This window comes from Panthera uncia, chromosome B1, assembly GCF_023721935.1.
Source record: "Panthera uncia isolate 11264 chromosome B1, Puncia_PCG_1.0, whole genome shotgun sequence".
Lineage (NCBI taxonomy): Eukaryota > Metazoa > Chordata > Mammalia > Carnivora > Felidae > Panthera > Panthera uncia.
Genome location: NC_064811.1, coordinates 19125742 through 19144500, shown reverse-complemented (window position 1 = coordinate 19144500; position 18759 = coordinate 19125742). Strand labels below are relative to the sequence as shown.

Below are 18759 nucleotides of genomic sequence, written 5' to 3'. Positions count from 1 at the left end.
AGTAGGCCTGTTTGCCAGTCCTGAGGTGGTCTGAGTTCTTGCTGGTGGAACTCAATATTATTTTTTACCGGCTTGAACACTTTCTCTGGGGCCTGGATATTGTATCAAAACTCATGGCTTTACCTATCCCTCTGTGTCATATTTTTTCATCTCTCATTCACTCAACCCCTTTGTCCGGGCTTTTATCACCACCATTTTTCAGAAACAGCTCATATAAAGGTCATCAATGGGCTCCATCGTTCCAAAGCCAGTGGTCAGATATCTGTGCCATCTTATTTCAATGTTCATTTTCTACTGTCACTGTAACGCATTATTACACACTTAGCAGCTTAAAGCCACAGAATTTATCTTCTAGTTCTATGTGACAGAAGTTTGACAGGGGACTCACCAGGCTAGAATAAAGGTGTCAGCAGGACTGCATTCCTTCCTGGAGGCCCTAGGGAAGAATCTGTTCCTTTGTTTATTCAGAATATTTGCAGAGTTCAGTTTCTTGTGGTCATAGAACTGTTTGGTTTGCAGGCTATCAGCTAAGGGTTGTTCTCAGTTTGTGGAGGTCACATTCATTCCTTCGCTCATTGCCCCCTTCCTCCATCTCCAAAGCCAGCAACAGAGGGTTGGCTCCCTCCCATGCTTTGAATCTCTCCTTCCTCTTCTTTCATCACATCAATCTGACTGACTGTTCTGCCTTCCTCTTCCATTTTTAAAGCCTTTTTGATTACCTTGGGATTGCCAGCATAATCCAGGATAATCTCCCTATCTTAAAGTCTGTGAGCTTAATTTCATCTGCAAAGTATCTTTTGCCACATGATGTAATAGATATAGGCGAAACATCCAGAGAATGAAAATCATAGAGCCAAAGTCCTGCCTACCTTACTGGGCTTCCTAGAAACATGGAATGTTTTCTTCTCGAGATGTTTACTATTCTTATTTTAAGGGGCCTGTTTTTGATGGCTGGTTCTCCTCCGTTGCCTTCTCTGGCAGATGAAAGGACACCAGGAGGATTCCAGGGCCCGGTTCTTACTCATGGAGGAATGATCTCACCTAGTTCCATGTTTTCAAATAACATCTCTATGCTGATGATGCCTAGGTTTATATCCCCAGCCCTAAGGTTTAGTTGTAGGCTTAGCTGCCTCCTTGATATCTCCACTTGGAAGTCTGATAAGCATCTCAAACTCAGCACAACCAAAATAGAACACTTTAAAAGTTTGTTAATGTTTATTTACTTAGTTTTGAGAGGGAGAAAGAGTGTGAGTGGGGCAAGGCAAAGAGAGAAGGGGACAGAGAATCCCAAGCAGGCTCCATGCTGTCAGCGTAGAGCCCAGCATGGGGCTTGAACCCATGAACAATGAGATCATGACTTGCGCCGAAATCAAGAGCCAGACACTCAACTGACTGAGCCACCCAGGTGCCCCTCAAAATAGAGCTCTTAATTGATTCCCTCTGACTCCCCATCACAATCCTACCCACCTTAATAAACAGTTCCACCATAAACCCAGTTGATCAGATGTCCCATATTCTTCTTTCTTTCTCCTTTCTCAACCTTCTGTTGAGACAACCCATTAGCATGTCCTGTTGGCTCTGCCTCAAGAAGAGAACCCAAATCCAACTATATCTTGCCTGCTTTTGCCATCATCTGGGTCTAGTCACCATCACTTGTCACCTGGGCTACTTCAGCAGCTTTGGTACGAGTCTCCCTGCTCCCATTTTTGCCTTTTTCCCCATAGTTGATTCTCCAATGGTAAATGGTAGCTAAAGTGACTTATTAAAAAGTACAACAGAAATAGGCTGGAATACATGCAAACTCCTCACCATGACCCATGGGCCCTACACAATCTGGCCCCTGCTTATCTCAGTGAGCTCATCTCAGCCCAGTCTCTCTTGTTCACCACCTCCATCCACACTAGTCTTTTCCTATTGTTAACACACTCATAATAATTTCCTTCCTTACACTTCTTTGTCTGGAATATTCTTTTCCAGTTCCTAAAAAGGCTGAGTCCCTCTTGCTTGGGCAAGTGCAACTTCTAAGAGGAGTCTTTCCTAGCTACCTTCTCAATATACTCCCTTGTAGCATTTTCAGTCATTCTCTATCGTACTATCCTGTATTATTTTCCTCACAATACTCATCAATGTCTGAAATTATCCCATCAATTTATTGCTTATTGTTTATTGTTCTCCACTGGAATATAAGTGTCTCAAAGGCAGGAATCTTTTCTATTTTGTTTATCACCATAGCCTTAGCATCTAGAACAGTTCTTGACATATAGTTGTCACTGAGGAAATGTATGTTGAATGAATGAATGAATGAATGAATATATGAAACTTTCAAACTTTCTGACAAGTCATCTAGAATGTGTTTGGAGGTTGTTTATATTGAAAATAAGGAAACCAACTCTAATATCTTAAATTGGGTTTCCTGGGAAGCAAATACTGACATTGAGATGAGCACGTAGGAAATGTATAAGAGAGTGCTCCAGGGATCAAAACAAGTGGAAGGGAAGGGAAGAGAGTAGGATTGGACAGAGAGAAAAGTGTGGCTGTGAGAGTCCCCCAAAAGGCTGACGTCAATCCCAGTGGGAACTCCAAAGCTAGGATAGCTCTTCCAATTGGGTCCAGTTTACAGTGGGTGGGACCGAGACTTACATTCCCATAATAGTAGGTCATTAGACATAGGCTACCCTGGTGAGGAGGGGTGCAGACACCAGCACTGCAATAGGTCTCAATGCTGCAATGAATCCTCATTGCCTCCTTCCTCTACTGCCCATCTACTTTACCCTCACTCTCAGGCAGCATCTTGGGTGCTCCCGATGGCTTACCTGGTAATAAAACCCAGGCCTTCAAATCTTAAGGGTCTGAGTCCCTGGTCATTATGCCATTCTCAGGCTATAGCTACTGCATTTGTATATTTATTATCAAATTTAGAAAACAGAGTATCTAGAGGCGCTCAAATGAATCACCTGAGTGGAAAACATATTCTTTTTTTTTTTTTTTTTCAACGTTTTTAATTTATTTTTGGGACAGAGAGAGACAGAGCATGAACGGGGGAGGGGCAGAGAGAGAGGGAGACACAGAATCGGAAATAGGCTCCAGGCTCCAAGCCATCAGCCCAGAGCCTGACGCGGGGCTCGAACTCACGGACCGCGAGATCATGACCTGGCTGAAGTCGGACGCTTAACCGACTGCGCCACCCAGGCGCCCCAAACATATTCTTTTTTATGTAGCAGCAGCCTTATCTCCTTCTGGTGACCAAAGCCAATTACTTCTGCCAGGATGGTGATTCCTCTTCCTGCCTTCTGGTCCCTTGGCATGAAGAGCTTAGAGAGCCCAGTTGACGGTCATGGTAGGAGTATTCCCTTTTAGGAACCAGGACCCTTAATTATTCAGAATCCAGACTTTCAGGAATGGAAAGTACAAATTCTCAAAATGAATCATTAGAAGTGAAGGAAAGTGGAGATAGTCTTTCTCCCAACTTCTGATTTCCAGATCTATGTATTCTACCTATTGGGGAAACAGCACCATATAAAAGTCATTTATTTAGTGGGGGTTTTGTTTGTTTGTTAGAGAGAGAGACAGAACACAGAAAGACAGAGAGAGAGAGAGAGAGAGAGAGAGAGAGAGAGAGAGAGAGAATCCCAAGCAGGATCCACACTCAGCACTGAGCCAAAATTAAGAGTAGGATGTCCACGGGCGCCTGGGTGGCTCAGTTAAGCGTCTGACTTTGGCCCAGGTCATGTTCTCATGGGTTCTTGAGTTCAAACCCCACATCAGGCTCTGTGCTGACAGCTCAGAGCCTGGAGCCTGCTTCTGATTCTATGTCTCCCTCTCCCTCTGCCCCTCCCCTACTCTCGCTCTCTCTCTCTGTCAAAAATAAATAAAATTAAGTTAAATTAAAAAAAAAAGAGTAGGATGCCCAACTGACTGAGCCACCCAGACGCCCCCAAAGTCATTTATTTAGGATGTGCATCGCATTATGGTGGATGGCATGCCATCTTCACAAGATGTTGTCTCTGAGCCAGTTATCCCATCATACTCATCGCTTCTGGGTATTGCACCATGTGATAGGAACAGTGTACCTCCTGGTTATGTGTCTGTTCCAGCATTTCCTTTAATGTTAAGTAGGTCCCTTTGTCTGACACAATAGTATGTGGAATCTCATAACGGGGGATTAAATATTCCATATGCTCGTGGATAATGGTACTGGCTGAGGATCTGTGGATAGAGAAAGCAAACCCATACCTATTCTTGTCCAATGTGTTTATTCTTCGCAAAATGAATGGCTACCCCTTCCAGGGTATCCAAAGTAATTAACCTGTTATCAAGCGGTTGCTTGGGCTCTTGGAGAAGTTGTACCATGCTGGGCCTTCAGTGCTGGTTTCTTTTATGAAAAGGTTGGACATTCAGTCGTTGCAACAGTTAGATCAGCCTTGTTACGTGGGACCCAGGCTGTTGCATCCACATATAGCTTCCATCCCTGCTACCATGACAATTTCATTCATTTGCCCATCAAGCAAGCAATGGAGTGGCTGATGACAGAGGGCCTATCACCGGATGATATGTGGTTTATCAGTGCCTCTTCTATGATGGATGTTCTCTGATATGCATTAGCATATGAAATAAAGGTCTTCGCACTCTGCGCCCACTTCAACTGCATGGCTTTACCCTAATCCTCACTGTCTACCATTGTCCCCCCAGTCTTCCAAGCTCTCTGCTTCCAGACCCCTGACCAGATGGTCAAGCTATCCAGCATTGCCCACGAATCCCTGTGTTCTCATTTCTTCGCAGGCAAAGTGGCTGACTGAGTGCGACGACATCTCCTTACCGCTAATCTTTCAGGACCATGCTGAGTGAGGCGGCAGTGCAGCCTTTGTTCATTTCCAGCTTTCACCAACAAACCCAATCGAGCCATTTGTGAATCCGTCTCAGTCTTTTCCCTCTTGCATCACCTGATCATTGAGAGGGGAGATGAGCGGCGGTGTCCCGGTAAATGTGTAACAACCAGCTTACTGAAAAAAAGGAAAAAAATATGTGATTTGCAGCATTGGCTCATTTTCGTGGGAGAAATACTTCTACTGTGGTCGGTTTCCAACTATCCACGGGATGTCAGCGGGATGGCAACATTCCTGAAAATTTAACAACGAGCTCGCGCGAGCTGGTACGAACTGGCTCCAGCATACCATTACAGCTGAGGGAGGGGTGGTGTAGACCGGGGGCGGATGATTGAGCTACATGCCTGCTTCCCGCTTTGGCAGTTTTGTGCTTCCTGGTTTTATTGACGTCCAGTCCTAAAGGTTCCTCTTCCACCTGGGCCCATCCCACTCTATGGTTTGGAGAAAGCCATAGAACCTGGCTCACGATGGGGCGCCTGGGTGGCGCAGTCGGTTAAGCGTCTGACTTCAGCCAGGTCACGATCTCGCGGTCCGTGAGTGCGAGCCCCGCGTCAGGCTCTGGGCTGATGGCTCGGAGCCTGGAGCCTGTTTCCGATTCTGTGTCTCCCTCTCTCTCTGCCCCTCCCCCGTTCATGCTCTGTCTCTCTCTGTCCCAAAAATAAATAAAAAACGTTGGAAAAAAAAAATTAAAAAAAAAAAAAAAAAGAACCTGGCTCACGAGGAGCAGTTCTAGCGTCATGGTCACTTGATGTTCTATGACAAGGTACCTGCCTCGGTTGGGGCCTGATAGTACTCCCAAAGCTGTTTTGTGAAAGGTGTTTGACTCTCTGTCGTAGTTGATAGGGTTTTGATCCAGAATCCTATGGATCCACATTGTGATTCTCCAATTGTAGTTACGTAAAATCCATGTGACGTCTCTTTCCGTCACTGATATCCCTAACGTCATAGGATCTGCTGAGCGGTATGGCCCAGAAGACTAGCTGTTTGCCCTCCAGCCTGGACCCGTGGCAGAGTCCTTTCCAGCTGTGTGACACAGGCTCCAGGCTCTGAGCTATCAGCACAGAGCCCAACACGGGGCTTGAACTTGTAAACCACGAGATCATGACCCGCACTAAAGTCGGATGCTTAACCGACTGAGCCACCCAGGTGCCCCGGAGTATATTGCTTTTAGAACTTGAAGAGACCAACCTGGCAGGCATTGTGCATGATGGCGAGGAGGGGATGTCCCCGCATAGCGAGGATCACTAGACTCTAAAAAATTACTTATGGGGCAGGCTCCTGAATCTTTTAAGGTTTGCCTCCCTCAAGAGTGCGTGTGAATTACCAAGGCCTCCAAACTCCCAGCCACTCATTTATTTGGTCTCGCTAGTATGATGGCACCAATTTCCCAGACCAGTGTGATATTCTGTGGGAGGTCCAGCTGGTTCATGTCTCCTTAGGCTCTGTTATAACAGAGGACGGCAGAGTTAACACAGCACTGGGGCAAGTCTATAAATGGAAACTGTTGCGTACTCCAAAGGAATGTGAATTCTGATTCTTGTTTTGATAGGGATAGAAAAAGGGTGGATTTGCCAGATCACTGCCACATGTCACATACCTGAGTCCATGCTAATCTGCTCTGGCAGAGGTAACACACCTGACACAGCAGCTGCCATTGGGGACGCTATTAATTAGGTTTGCGATAGTCAATTGCCATTTCCCAGAATCTGGCTGGATTTTGCAGCGTCCAGACCAGTAAATTAAATGGGGGTATGATGCAGACTCCCACCCATCCATCTTTCAGATCTTTAAGGGAAGCAACAATTTTTACCTTCTTTCTCTCGTTTCTTTTTAATGTGGCAAAATATATACAACATGATGGTTGCCATTTTAACCATGAAGTATATGGTTCGGTGGTATTAAGTGTGTTCACATTGTTGTGCATATACTCATCTCTAGAAAGGTTTCGTGTTTCAAATGGAAACTCTGTACTCATTAAACAAGAAATTCCCATTTCTACCTCTCCCCAGCCCCTGACAACCACCATTTTACTTTCTGTCTCTATGAACTTGACCACTCTAGGCACCTCACATGAGTGGAATCATATAATACATGTCCTTTGGAGCGGGGAGGGGCAGGGGGAGAGGGAGAGAGAGAATCTTAAGCAGGCTCTATGCCTAGCACGGAGGGGGCCTGATGCGGGGCTCGACGCGGGGCTCGATGCGGGGCTCCATCTCACAGCCGTGAGATCACGACCTGAGCTGAAATCAAGAGTCATTAACCAACTGAGCTACTCCATTGTACATTCTCAACAGCAGTGCACAAGGTTTCCAATTTCTTCACGTCCTTGCCAATATTTATTTGTCATAGTAGCCATCCTAATGGGTGTAAAAGTGGCTTCCCATTGTGTGTGTTTTTTTTTCTTTTAACGTTTTATTTATTTATTTTGAGAGAGACAGAGACAGCATGAGTAGGGGAGGGGCAGAGAGAGAGAGAGGGAGAGAGAGAATCCCAAGCAGGTTCCTAGCTGCCAGCACAGAGCCCAACGTGGGCCTTGAATTCATGAAACCACAAGATCATGACCTGAGCTGAAACCAAGAGTCGGACACTTGGTGTCTCTCCCAGGTGACCCTCCCATTGTGGTATGAATTTACATTTCCCTAATGACTAGTGATGTTGAGCATCTTTACATGTACTTATCGGTCATCTGTGTATCTACTTTGGAGAAATGTCTATTAAAATCCTTTCCCCATTTTCGGGGTGCCTGGGTGGCTCAGTCGGTTAAGCGTCCGACTTCAGCTCAGGTCACGATCTCGCGGTCCGTGAGTTCGAGCTCCGCGTCGGGCTCTGGGCTGATGGCTCAGAGCCTGGAGCCTGCTTCCGATTCTGTGTCTCCCTCTCTCTGCCCCTCCCCCGTTCATGCTCTGTCTCTCTCTGTCTCAAAAATAAATAAAACGTTAAAAAATTTTTTTAAATCTTTTCCCCATTTTCAAAAAAATGTTTATTTTTGAGAAAGGGAGGGGGAGGGGCAGAGGCTATGAAGTAGATTCCCTGCAAACAGGAATGAGCCCACCTCGGGGCTCAAACTCTCGAACTGTGACATCATGACCCAAGCTGAAGTCGGAAGCTCAACTGACTGAGTCACCCAGGTTCTCCTGAATCCTTTATTTATTTTTAAAGTAAGTTGTTTTTCTTGTTTCCCTAGGTTGATTTTGTAACTGTTTTCTATTCCTTATAGTTTTTTCTTTATTTCTTTTTTCACCTGTTCTTTTGCTTGCCTTCTGTGGTTTAAATTGAGCATTTTATATAATTCTATCATATCTCCTCTCTTTATTTAAAAAATTTTAAAAATGTTTATTATTTATTATTGAGAGACAGAGTGAGAGCAGGGGAGGGGAAGAGAGAGGGAGGGAGACACAGAATCTGAAGCAGGCTCCAGGCTGTCAGCACAGAGCCCAACGCAGGGCTCAAACCCACAAACCATGAGATCATGACCTGGGCTGAAGTCGGACGCTTAGCCTACTGAGCCACCCAGGTGCCCCTATTGTATCTCCTGTCTTAACGTGTCCCTTACACTTAAATTTAGTTGTTGCCATGCACACCCTCTTGGCTCCTGCAGGTACCTGTTAGCTAGGTCTTACAGCCTTTGTGGGACAGGGTCACTTTCCAATATTATCAACCCTAAGATGTCCCTGGAATATCATATGTTGTGACTTCACTTTATTGCCTAGTAGTCAGCAGGGGAAGTGGGGGTATATCCTGAGAGAAGTGCATTATTATCCCGCAGACAGGAGGCCTGTCACTAATTCACAAGCAAGGGCCACTAGCTTTTAATAGGGAGGAGTGGGGCATTTGGGCAGTCTCAGCAGGTTGAAGGGAATTTAGAAATTCAACATTGTTCAGGTGTATCAACCTAAGTGCCCCCATCCCATGCGTGACAGTTCCACTCTTTCCCTACCGGGGCCCTGCCTTTGACATATCACGTCTGCCTACGTTGAGAGTTTAATCTTTGCAAGTTTCCACTTGGCTTTCTGTACTGTCGGGTTTAAGTCCTGGGACTGGTCCTCAGTGTTCTCTGCCTTCCCACCGCAGGAGATGAGAACTTCTTTATATGCTCCCAAAAGGTCTTCTGGTGTTCACACTTGACTTTGAATTGCACATCTACCACTCTAATCACTGATTATCTCTCCAAAGCATCAACTCCATTTAGCATAGCCATCACATCCTATATGTTTACAGTTACTATTTCCCTCATATTTTGACAGCAATGCATGTTCTTTCACTATATACCACAGGCTCTTTCCCAGTACACCATGGGCAAAACTTTTAACAATTGCCCTGTTTTCTCGTCGTGGTAGCTATGTTCTACCCATCAACACTGATTCATTGCGGGCCGGCGACCAGTGGCCAACTTCAAAATGCAACCACGGCGTCTGCTTTCTTGGACCGTTCCTGGCACCAAATCTTTTCGAGTGGGTTCCATGAAAAGTAAACTCTGGGGGCGCCTGGGTGGCTCAGTCGGTTAAGCCTCTGACTTCAGCTGGGGTTGTGATCTCATGGTTTGTGGATTCGGGCCCCGCGTGAGGCTCTGTGCTGACAGCTCGGAGACTGGGGCCTGCTTCGGATTCTGTGACTCCCTCTCTCTCTGCCCTTCTCTCTCTCTAAAATAAATAAACATTAAATTTTTTTTTTTTTTAAAAGTAAACTCTGAAGCAAAGATCAATGTTCAGGTAGTTTATTAAGGAGTACACTTAGGACCAACACCGGTGGAAGGGAAGAGAGGACAGCAGGATCAGACAGTGAAAAAATGGGCTGTGATGCTTTTGCATAACGCAGGATTTGACTGGCCTTTGTCCCTGGTTCCTGAGAGGTAACTTCTAAACCCTTGGAATTTCCCAAGTGATAGGACTGTTTTTGCCATTTATGGTGGGTCTTTGGACCACACTTGAGTTTGCTAATAAGATGGTGCAGGGTGAGGGCTGGTCATGCCAGAAAGACAAACCCTGCGATTAAAAGGTTGAGGTTTTGAGGGGCGCCTGGGTGGCTCAGTCGGTTACATGGCCGACTTGGGCTCAGGTCGTGATCTCACCCGTTTGTGGGTTCGAGCCCTGCATCCAGTTCTTTGCTGCCAGCTTGGAGCCTGGAGCCTGCTTCAGATTTTGTGTCTCCCTCTCTCTCTGCCCTTCCCCCCCCCCCACTCTGTCTCTTTTAAAAATAAACATTAAAAAGAATTAAAAAAAAAAAAAGTTTGAGGCTTTGAGCCTCTTGACATCAGCCCAACCTCCTGACCTTTAGGGAGGAGAAAAGGGGCTGGAGATTGAGTTCAATCATGGGGCTAATGATTCAATCAATTATGGCTACAAAATGAAACCCCAGTAAAAACTCTGGATACTGAAACTTGGTGGAGCTTCCTGGTTTGTGAATACATTCACGTGCTGGGAGTGTGATGTGTCCTAATTCCACAGGCAGAGGGTACAGAAGCTCTGGGTTCAGGACCCTCCCAGACCTCATGCTATTTCTTCATCTGACTGGTCCTAATTCGTATCCTTTATAATAAAACTGTACTCATAATGATAGTGCTTTCCTGAGTTCTGTGAGTCATTGTAGCAAACTAGTGAACCTGAGGGAGTTGTAGGGGGAACCTGAATTTGCAGCCAGTTAGTCAGAAGTGCAGGTGGCCTGGGCCCCCTGAACTTGTGGATGGCATCTGGAGCAAGGCCAGTCTTGTTGAGGACTATACTCCTAACTGTGGGGTCTGAGCTAACTCTCTGGGTGGTTACCGACCGAACCGTATTGCGGTACAGAAGATGCCATTATAACAACAGCCCCAGATGACCTCGCAGGGAGCTCTGAGACTCTGGAGCTCACAGTTGTCCCAAGTTAGGAAGAAGGACGAGGTGCATATACTTCCACACTGTATTCAAAATGCCATTGGGGACCTTCCCTTAGCCAATGAGCTTCCTGAAAGGAGCTGACAGCTAAAGGATGTCTTCAGGTAGCCTTCTTGGGAACTGAGGGATGTCTTTCACTCTTGGCAGGATTTCCATGGCCAATCATAGTGCCGACTACTCTTTGTAACCATTTCTATCCATTAAGTGGTGGAGAGAGGACAGGGTGATTAAAGGCAGTACTGAAGAATCTTGCAAATTAGTAGGCATTTTGCTGCTAAAGAGAATCCTAAGTGGGGGATTTGTGGCAACTGATCCTGGCAATTGCTCAAGGGTGATCATACTGTCTTCGCACTTAAAACTTTATGATGCCCTCCTGTTGCTCTTGGGAAGGATAAAGTCTCCACGTCCTTAGCAAAACCCCCCAGGCTCTGCATGATGTGGTCCCTTCTTGGATCTGCAGGATCATGTCTTCCTCATCTCGTTGCAGTCGTTTGTTCGGTCTATGGATTGCATCTGACCTTTGAAAGTTTTGGGGCCTTTGCACAGGCTGTTTTCTCTGTTTGGAATGCTTTCCTCTTTTTGCCTGACCAATTTGTACCCGTTTTTTAGGTCTTTGTTTACATGTCTTTTTCTCAGGTCTCCCCTAACACTCATTCTGGTCAGAACCACTTGTTATATGTGTGCAGAGCACCTGTCCCCTTTAGATGGCCCTTTTAGCGCTTATCAGAGCTTTAACAAATGACAGGTATTTTCGTACGTAGCTGTTTAATGCCTCTCTTCCTTTGATAAGTGTTACGAAGGCAGGGGCTATGACTATTTTGTTCTGTCTAGTCTCCCCAGGACTAAACTCAGTGCCTGACATGGGGGTTTAATAAACACTCATTAAGTACATGAAATAATTAAGATAGACAATAGTGATGCAGTGTAGTGGTTAATAGTGTGGCTCTGTAGTCAGGCTGGGTTCAAATCTTCCAAATCCTAACTTGTCTACCCAGAGCCCTGTAAATGAGTCCTCCCCTCGTACAATGTAGAAAATTCACTTTATCAGTCCACATTGACTTTGTCAGATTCGTGGAACTTGTCCTTAATAACCAAACTCTAGGAGAACAATGTGGAATAAGAATACCTACTTAGCAGCAGCACAGCATAGCACTTAAACACAGTCTGGGAATCCCAGAACTGTGATCTTGCCCACAGTGCTTAACCCTGTCTGTGCATGTTTCCTCATCTGTAAAGGAGTCTAGCTCATAGCACCTAGCTGAAAGTTGTTGTAAGGGCCAGATAGGTTAAAATATATAAGAAACAGGGGCGCCTGGGTGGCTCAGTCGGTTAAGCATCTGACTCTTGATTTCCGTTCAGGTCATAATTTCCCAGTGGTGGGATCGAGCCCTGCATCAGGCTCCACGCTATTTCCGTTCAGGTCATAATTTCCCAGTGGTGGGATCGAGCCCTGCATCAGGCTCCACGCTATCAGCCCAGAGCCTGCTTGAGAATTTCTCTCTTCCTTTCTCTGCCCTTCCCTGGCTCGCTCTCTCTCAAATAAATAAATGAACTTAAGAAAATATTTATATACGTGAAACAGTGTCTGGTACGCATTAAGTTCTTTATATGCATTTGCTATTTTCATTATCGTTAATTTAGGTTGGAAGACATCTCTGACTGGACATTTGGAGCTGGTTAGTTGCATAAGACGTTCCCTCCAGGTGAATAAATTCACGCCACAGACAAATAATAGATCAAAGGTTTGTCTAGTAGATAAAGAGTTGGTGTAAAGGAAGTATTTCCTGGCATTTCCAGGAAGCTCTAGGGACCTGGTGGGTGGCTCTTCTCTCTTCTAGGGCCAGTTGTATCTAAAAATCCAAGGTAGAACATCTAGGCACAGGACTCTGCCCCTCCTTCCAAGCAGTGTGAACGTTCTGGCAGATTTTGGCTTTTTGTTCCCCTTATTATAGATTCCAGAAAGGCCACTATCTTTTGGTAGGTATGGTTTTTCTTCATCCAGATTACAACACAATTGATTAGGTTACCCTTTTCTTTCAGTTCAACCTAGGACCGAGGCAGAAGCATCACTGTCTTGATTTCAGATCCTCCTTCACCAGGTCTCCTTAGACATTTAAGACAGGCTAATTCTCTTAGGGTGGATAGAATTCCAACTTTTCCATCATTATTTCTCCAAAATTTTAAAGTACTTAATGGTAGCCTTCAAACTGGGAAACACATATGCTCTGGGTGCAGAGACCCACAAAAGTCATAAAAGTCATTTCACCCCAACAATTTTCTATGGCTTTCGGATAGCTATTATGACCGTATGACTTATCTTCCCCAGGCTCAGTGTTCACATCTATTAACACCTACCTTGCAGTGTCACTGTAAAAATGAGGACAGAAGTAGGGTTAACACTGTGGAATCCCATAATAGGCACACAGGGGGTAAAAAAAGCAAATTACGCCTTTACTGCCCGTTTCCTCTATTCTGGGAAAAAACATACATACAAACAAAATATAGATTGAATACAGGCCGCTTGTGCTAGTTTAAAAAAAAAGGGCAAAATGGATCACGGAGAGTTTTGACATTTTCTCACCTCAGTTTTCCTGACATAATTGAAAGGGGTCTGGTCAGTGGCTGCAAGTTCTTTTAGATTTGGAGTTATAAAATACTGGGTTCCAAATTTGGCTCTGCCCTGTTTTTGCTGTTATGATCTTGATTAGTTTCTTAACCTCTCATGGTGTCAGACTCCCCTAAAGCCAGGATAATGGAGACGGATAAAATTTCCTAAGCAGGACTAGACTGTCTCCTCTCTGAATTTCCCAAATCAGAAGGGCAGGAAGGCCATAGTACATACACCTCTGAGCAGCCGCACCGTTGGCGGACAGAGCTCTCAGGAGGGAGGAAGCCGCAGAGGCGGAAGGAGGGCGGGCCTGGGATTCCCGCCTACGATGCGTGCGCGCGCACCACGCACGCATGCACGCATAGCACGCACAGCACGCTGCGGAAGCGCGCGCGCAGGCCCAGCCCTCGCCGCCGCCGCCATTTTAGCTCCTGGTTCCGGCCGCACGGTGTAGGCTGTTGTAGCGGGAGGGGTGGGGGTCCTCCAGAGTTAAGTAGCTGCCCTCGACTGTACCAATACAGCCGCCAGCTTCTTTTTCTTCTTCCTTCAAATCCGCGCGCTTGCAGAGTCCGAAGATGTCCAAGCGGCACCGGTTGGACCTGGGGGAGGATTACCCCTCCGGCAAGAAGCGTGCGGGGACCGATGGGTAAGCCAGGCCGGGGGCGCGAGGCAGCGGCTCGGGCTTTGTTGGGGTCCCCGCGGAGAGCGGGCCAGGGCCGGCCTAGCCACGTCGGCCCTGGAGCCCGACCCTTTGTTTCCCTCTGGGCTTGGCTCACTAGCGGCGGGTCGGGGAAAGCGGCGCCACTCCCGGTGTTCGGCTGGGCAAGGGCGCGGGGAGATGTGTGGTGCGGCCGCCGCCCGGCCCAATCGGGAGGGTGGAGAGGCCTGCGTGGCCACGAGGGCGCCTCCTCCCCGGGCCGAGCCAAGCAAGAGTCACTTCGAGGGGAGCAGCCGGGAGGAACCGCGGACCTCGTGGCCTGGGTTCCCGGTTAAGGCCTGGAGAGGGTGGGGGAGGGCGCGGCGGGAGTATTCCCTTCCAAGGGCACCAGGTATTTCTCAGACCGAGCGACCGCGGAGAGGACCTTGCGGGGGGGTGGGGGGCGGCTGGGTGCCCCGCAAGGAGAAACGCGGAGGCCAGAAAGTGAGGGAAGCGCGTGGATTCTTGTGTAGGTTGGGATGGGGGTGGCGGGAGTTGAGTGAGGCGTGCGGACGAGTTCTCGGGGGAAGGGAGAGTAGAGGGCCTGCGGGGGAAAGGAAAATGTGGAGTATACCTGATGGGCAGGAGGCCTGGTGGTTTGGAGCCACTGCATTTGTAGTTTGGCGGGAGAGCTTGTGTCTCGGTCCATTCAAACACTTCAAAGTAGATACTAGGCAAACTTCCGCTCTCTGCGTACGCTCCCGCCATCTCCTTTATTTCCTGCTTTGGCTAAAACTGGTTGTTGGGCATCCCTGGGATGGGAATTAGAAGGCATTCCCCCCCCCCCCCCAAGAAGTTCTCGTTTTCTGCCCCTCTGCTAGTAGCTTTCGAAACAGGCAGACACCTTTCAAAACGTTTTTAGTATTTATGGCAAAATGTCGCCCGTGGGGAGGTTGTTGGGGAGTTGAAATACAGACTCGTGATGTTTCCGATTGCTTTCCCTTCGCATTTTCTGAAAGCTACAGAGGAATTTAACAGTTGACTTTAGCAATTTCATCAAAATCGTTTCTTGTCCAGTGTGTGTTTTCATTCCTGAAGTTCAGAGATTTATTTGGATAACTCAGGCTAGAACACAAAAGTCTGAGTGTCCAAATACTTTTCACAATTTTATCCTTGCGTATGTGGAGAGAGCGTAAAGAATCACTGTCAAGCCATCTATATAACTTCTGTGAATTTTTGTCCGCCCAAAGTTCATTTGGTTGGTTTCCAGGTGTCTGTTCAGTGTCTGGAGTATAAACCAGGGTAGGGTCTACTTTTTGATACCTTCCCCTGTTGAATGTGGAAAGCAGAAGTATGTAACATTTTAATCTTGTAATTTTTTTAGTTGTACAATGTTAGACATTCGTTTTCTCTATTTTTAGGCTGTTTTCTTTTTAGGATCTCTCCTCCCCTGCCCCCAGCAAAACTTTAGCACATTTGGGTTATAGTGTCACAGACTCCTTAGAGCTGGAAGTGACTTTGAAGAGTATAATCAGCTCCACTCAAGGGATGAGAGATGGAGACTCCGTTACGGTGGCTTGGGCTCTTAGTGTGTAGCTGGATCTGGAACCTTGGTCTTTTCATTCTCACTCTTGGCCATTTTCTTTACAGCACAGACCATGGCTGTAGTTAAGTCAATGCAGCCTATCTTAATGACATTTGTAACGGGTTGTAAAGTAGGGAGCACTTGGTTCTTGGTTCCTGTGAAGTAAAAATAAATTGCATCGCCTGGCTAAGATGCAACTGATGTCTCTCACAAGAGTTCACGTTGGAACAAAATACACTGGGATGCAGTGAATTCATTTATTCATATTTGTGTGTATGTGCACCATTTCAATGCTTTTCTTGAGATGAGTGGTTCCATGGTACATATAGAGCTGCTCCCTTTCTCTTGCAAAACAGATATGCTCCGTAAAAATGTGGACGTTTTCGGGTCTGCGATGGTGACCCTATGATTCTCTTGGATGTTACAGGACATCTACCTGTCAGTGAAGGAGAGTTCTTTGGAATAAAGCCCAAGTTCTGAGATATTCTGGAGAGAAGTTTCTGTACGCATTTCTGTATCACTTCTCACAGAACTAATTTTCTTTAACAGTGGGTTACAATGTTTGATAGTGCTTGGGTTCCCCCCTCCCCCCCCAATTGGATAATTTTAAAAGTTAACTTGTGTTGACTGCTGTGGAGTCTTGAAGGGTTTTTTTGTTTTTGGTCCTAATAGTTATTAGCAAGTGGTTTTATCTAAGGGAATAATAGGCTTGTCAGTCTTACGAACTCCACTGCTGAAAATGGCTGGCCCATTTCCCCAGAGAAGGAGGGTAATTTGGTGGAAGATTTCATTTAGATTCAAGTTCCCAAACTGTATCTGGCATTATTTAGTCTTGCTGTATTTTATTTGGAGATCAAGTACAAAAGTTGAAGGTTTCTGTTACATAGTGACCTTATTACTGCTTTTTTCATCATCCCACGTTTTCTATAATAATATAAAATTATTACCAAAAAAGACAACTGAAGTATGGAGAAAACTTCACGAACATAGGGACATTATCCATTTTGATGTTTGTTTCAGAGATTACTTCCTTAAAAAAACATTTTTTTTTTTTTAACGTTTATTTTGTGTGAGATGGCATGAGTGGAGGAGGGTCAGAGAGAGAGGGAGACTGAGAATCCCAAGCAGGCTCTGCACTGTCAGTGCAGAGCCGGATGCGGGCGTGAACTCACGAATTGTGAGACGATGACCAGAGCTGAAGTCAAGACTCCGATGCTTAACCGACTGAGCCACCCAGGCCCCCCAGAAATTACTTCCTAATTGTGGACAAGTGAAACAAATAAAACATGGGTAAAATACATAACTGTGCTCCCCAAAGGATTCTGGGTGCTTTGTATGTATAACCACATTTTCACTGCAGTCCTTTGATGAAAGTGAGGTTTTAAGTCACTTGCCCCAGGGAACAGAAGAAATGTCTATACTTAAAGATACAAAGAAAAGGCAGAAACTTCTCTGAAATCTTCATCCTCCTGTTTAACCCCTTGATGAGCATTGTATTTAGTCTTTGCATGGTTATTCACAAATATAAGTTGTAATATTTATTACCAGTGGGATGTTTCAATATTGGTTGTTTTTGCGTTTTGGTTTTTATTTACTAAGAAATGTGTCAAACAATAGAATAGATATACATTATCCTTTTCACTGGCTCTGTAATATTCTACTTGTAAAGGGGTATCATGACTTGTCTGCCCTGTTTCCTGTTTGTTGGTGTTTAGGTAGTTTCCCAGTCTTCATTATTTTACAAGTGAAAAGATTATTGATATGTATACATACATGTTTGTGCACTTCTATCCTTAGGAGAACTTCCAGAAGTGAGATTGCCAGATAAAAAAGAATGCTTATTTAAAATATTCTGATTTTAATAATCCGTTGACATCTTACAAGCAGTTCTTGTTATTTCATGTGGAATTTTCACATGGTATTGTAAATTAAAAAACAAACTTTAATGATAAGCATATTTATTGGGCATTTACTGTGTTCAGGCACAATTTTAAGCACACTGCGTATATTATTTAATTTTTGCAATACTGCACAAGACATATGAGTAGCCACATTTTACAAAGAAGTAACTGTGGTCATACTGTTAGCTTAAGTGCTGAGCCAGGGCAGTGGCTCAGACATTTAAGAAACAAGTGCTTCACGACTGTGTCATACTGTGTCTACCTGCCAGTACCGTGGCTGTGTGATCAATAAGCACTGTTTTTTACTCAGGTTTTTAAACATTACTCTTATCTCAATGAGTAAATCTTTGTGCCAACAAAACTCCTGTATAATAAAAGTGCTTGTTTAAAAAAAGAAGACATGCATGTACTTGGTAGTCTACACATTATTTATGAAGCAGCGGGTTTGAGAGCCCTCCCTAGCTGACTTAATTTTTATCCTCCCTCCGCCATTGAAAGTAGGTAGTTTGAATCATAGGCAGCATTTCAAGATGATTGAATTTACCCTCTGCATCCTTCCTGTTGCTTTCTTTCTTTTTTAAATTACGTATATACACACACACACACATATATATGTGTGTGTGTGTGTGTGTGTGTGTGTGTGTGTGTATATATATATATATATATATATTTAATTTATTTTGAGAGAGACAGCACGGTAGGGGAGGAGCAGAGAGGAGAGACAGAATCCCAAACAGGCTCTGTCCGCTCTGTCAGCACAGAGCCTGATGCAGGGCTTGAACTCACAAACCTTGAGGTCAGGACCTGAGCTGATATCAAGAGTTGGACGCTTAACCGACTGAGCGGCCCAGGCGCCCCTCTTTTTAAAAATTTTTTAATGTTCGTTTATTTTTGAGAGAGGGACTGAGCACGAGTGGGGGAGGGGCAGAGAGAGGGGGGGAGACACAGAATCTGAAGCAGGCTGCAGGCTGTGAGCTGTCAGCACAGAGCCCAATGCGGGGCTCGAACCCACGGAGTGCGAGATCACTACCTGAGCCCAAGTTGGCCACCCAACCGACAGCCATCCAGGTGTCCCACTTCCTGTTGCTTTCTTATTACTATTTTATTAATACTTCTCATTTTGCAGGTTAGTAAATTGAAGCTTATACCTTGCCAGTGGTGTCTTTACTTCCATATCTTAGCAGTTAAATCTTGTGTCCTTAGAATGTATTTTATGCTTCCTATGCTATATTTATTTTTGGTAATGAAGTTTCTGATGAAATAGGCCCTCGAAAA

At 45.4% G+C, this 18759-nt stretch overlaps 1 protein-coding gene across 1 annotated transcript in view; it reads left to right on the top strand.

Annotated features, from left to right (window-relative positions):
* Positions 1 to 13747: 13747 nt before the first annotated feature.
* The window catches only part of DHX15 (DEAH-box helicase 15), a 71440-nt gene continuing 66428 nt past the window's right edge, over positions 13748 to 18759 (top strand). The window contains exon 1 of the mRNA XM_049630390.1: positions 13748 to 14007. Within this exon, the coding sequence (XP_049486347.1) occupies positions 13937 to 14007 (71 nt within the window). The 5' untranslated portion in view covers positions 13748 to 13936. The remainder of the gene's footprint in view (positions 14008 to 18759) is intronic.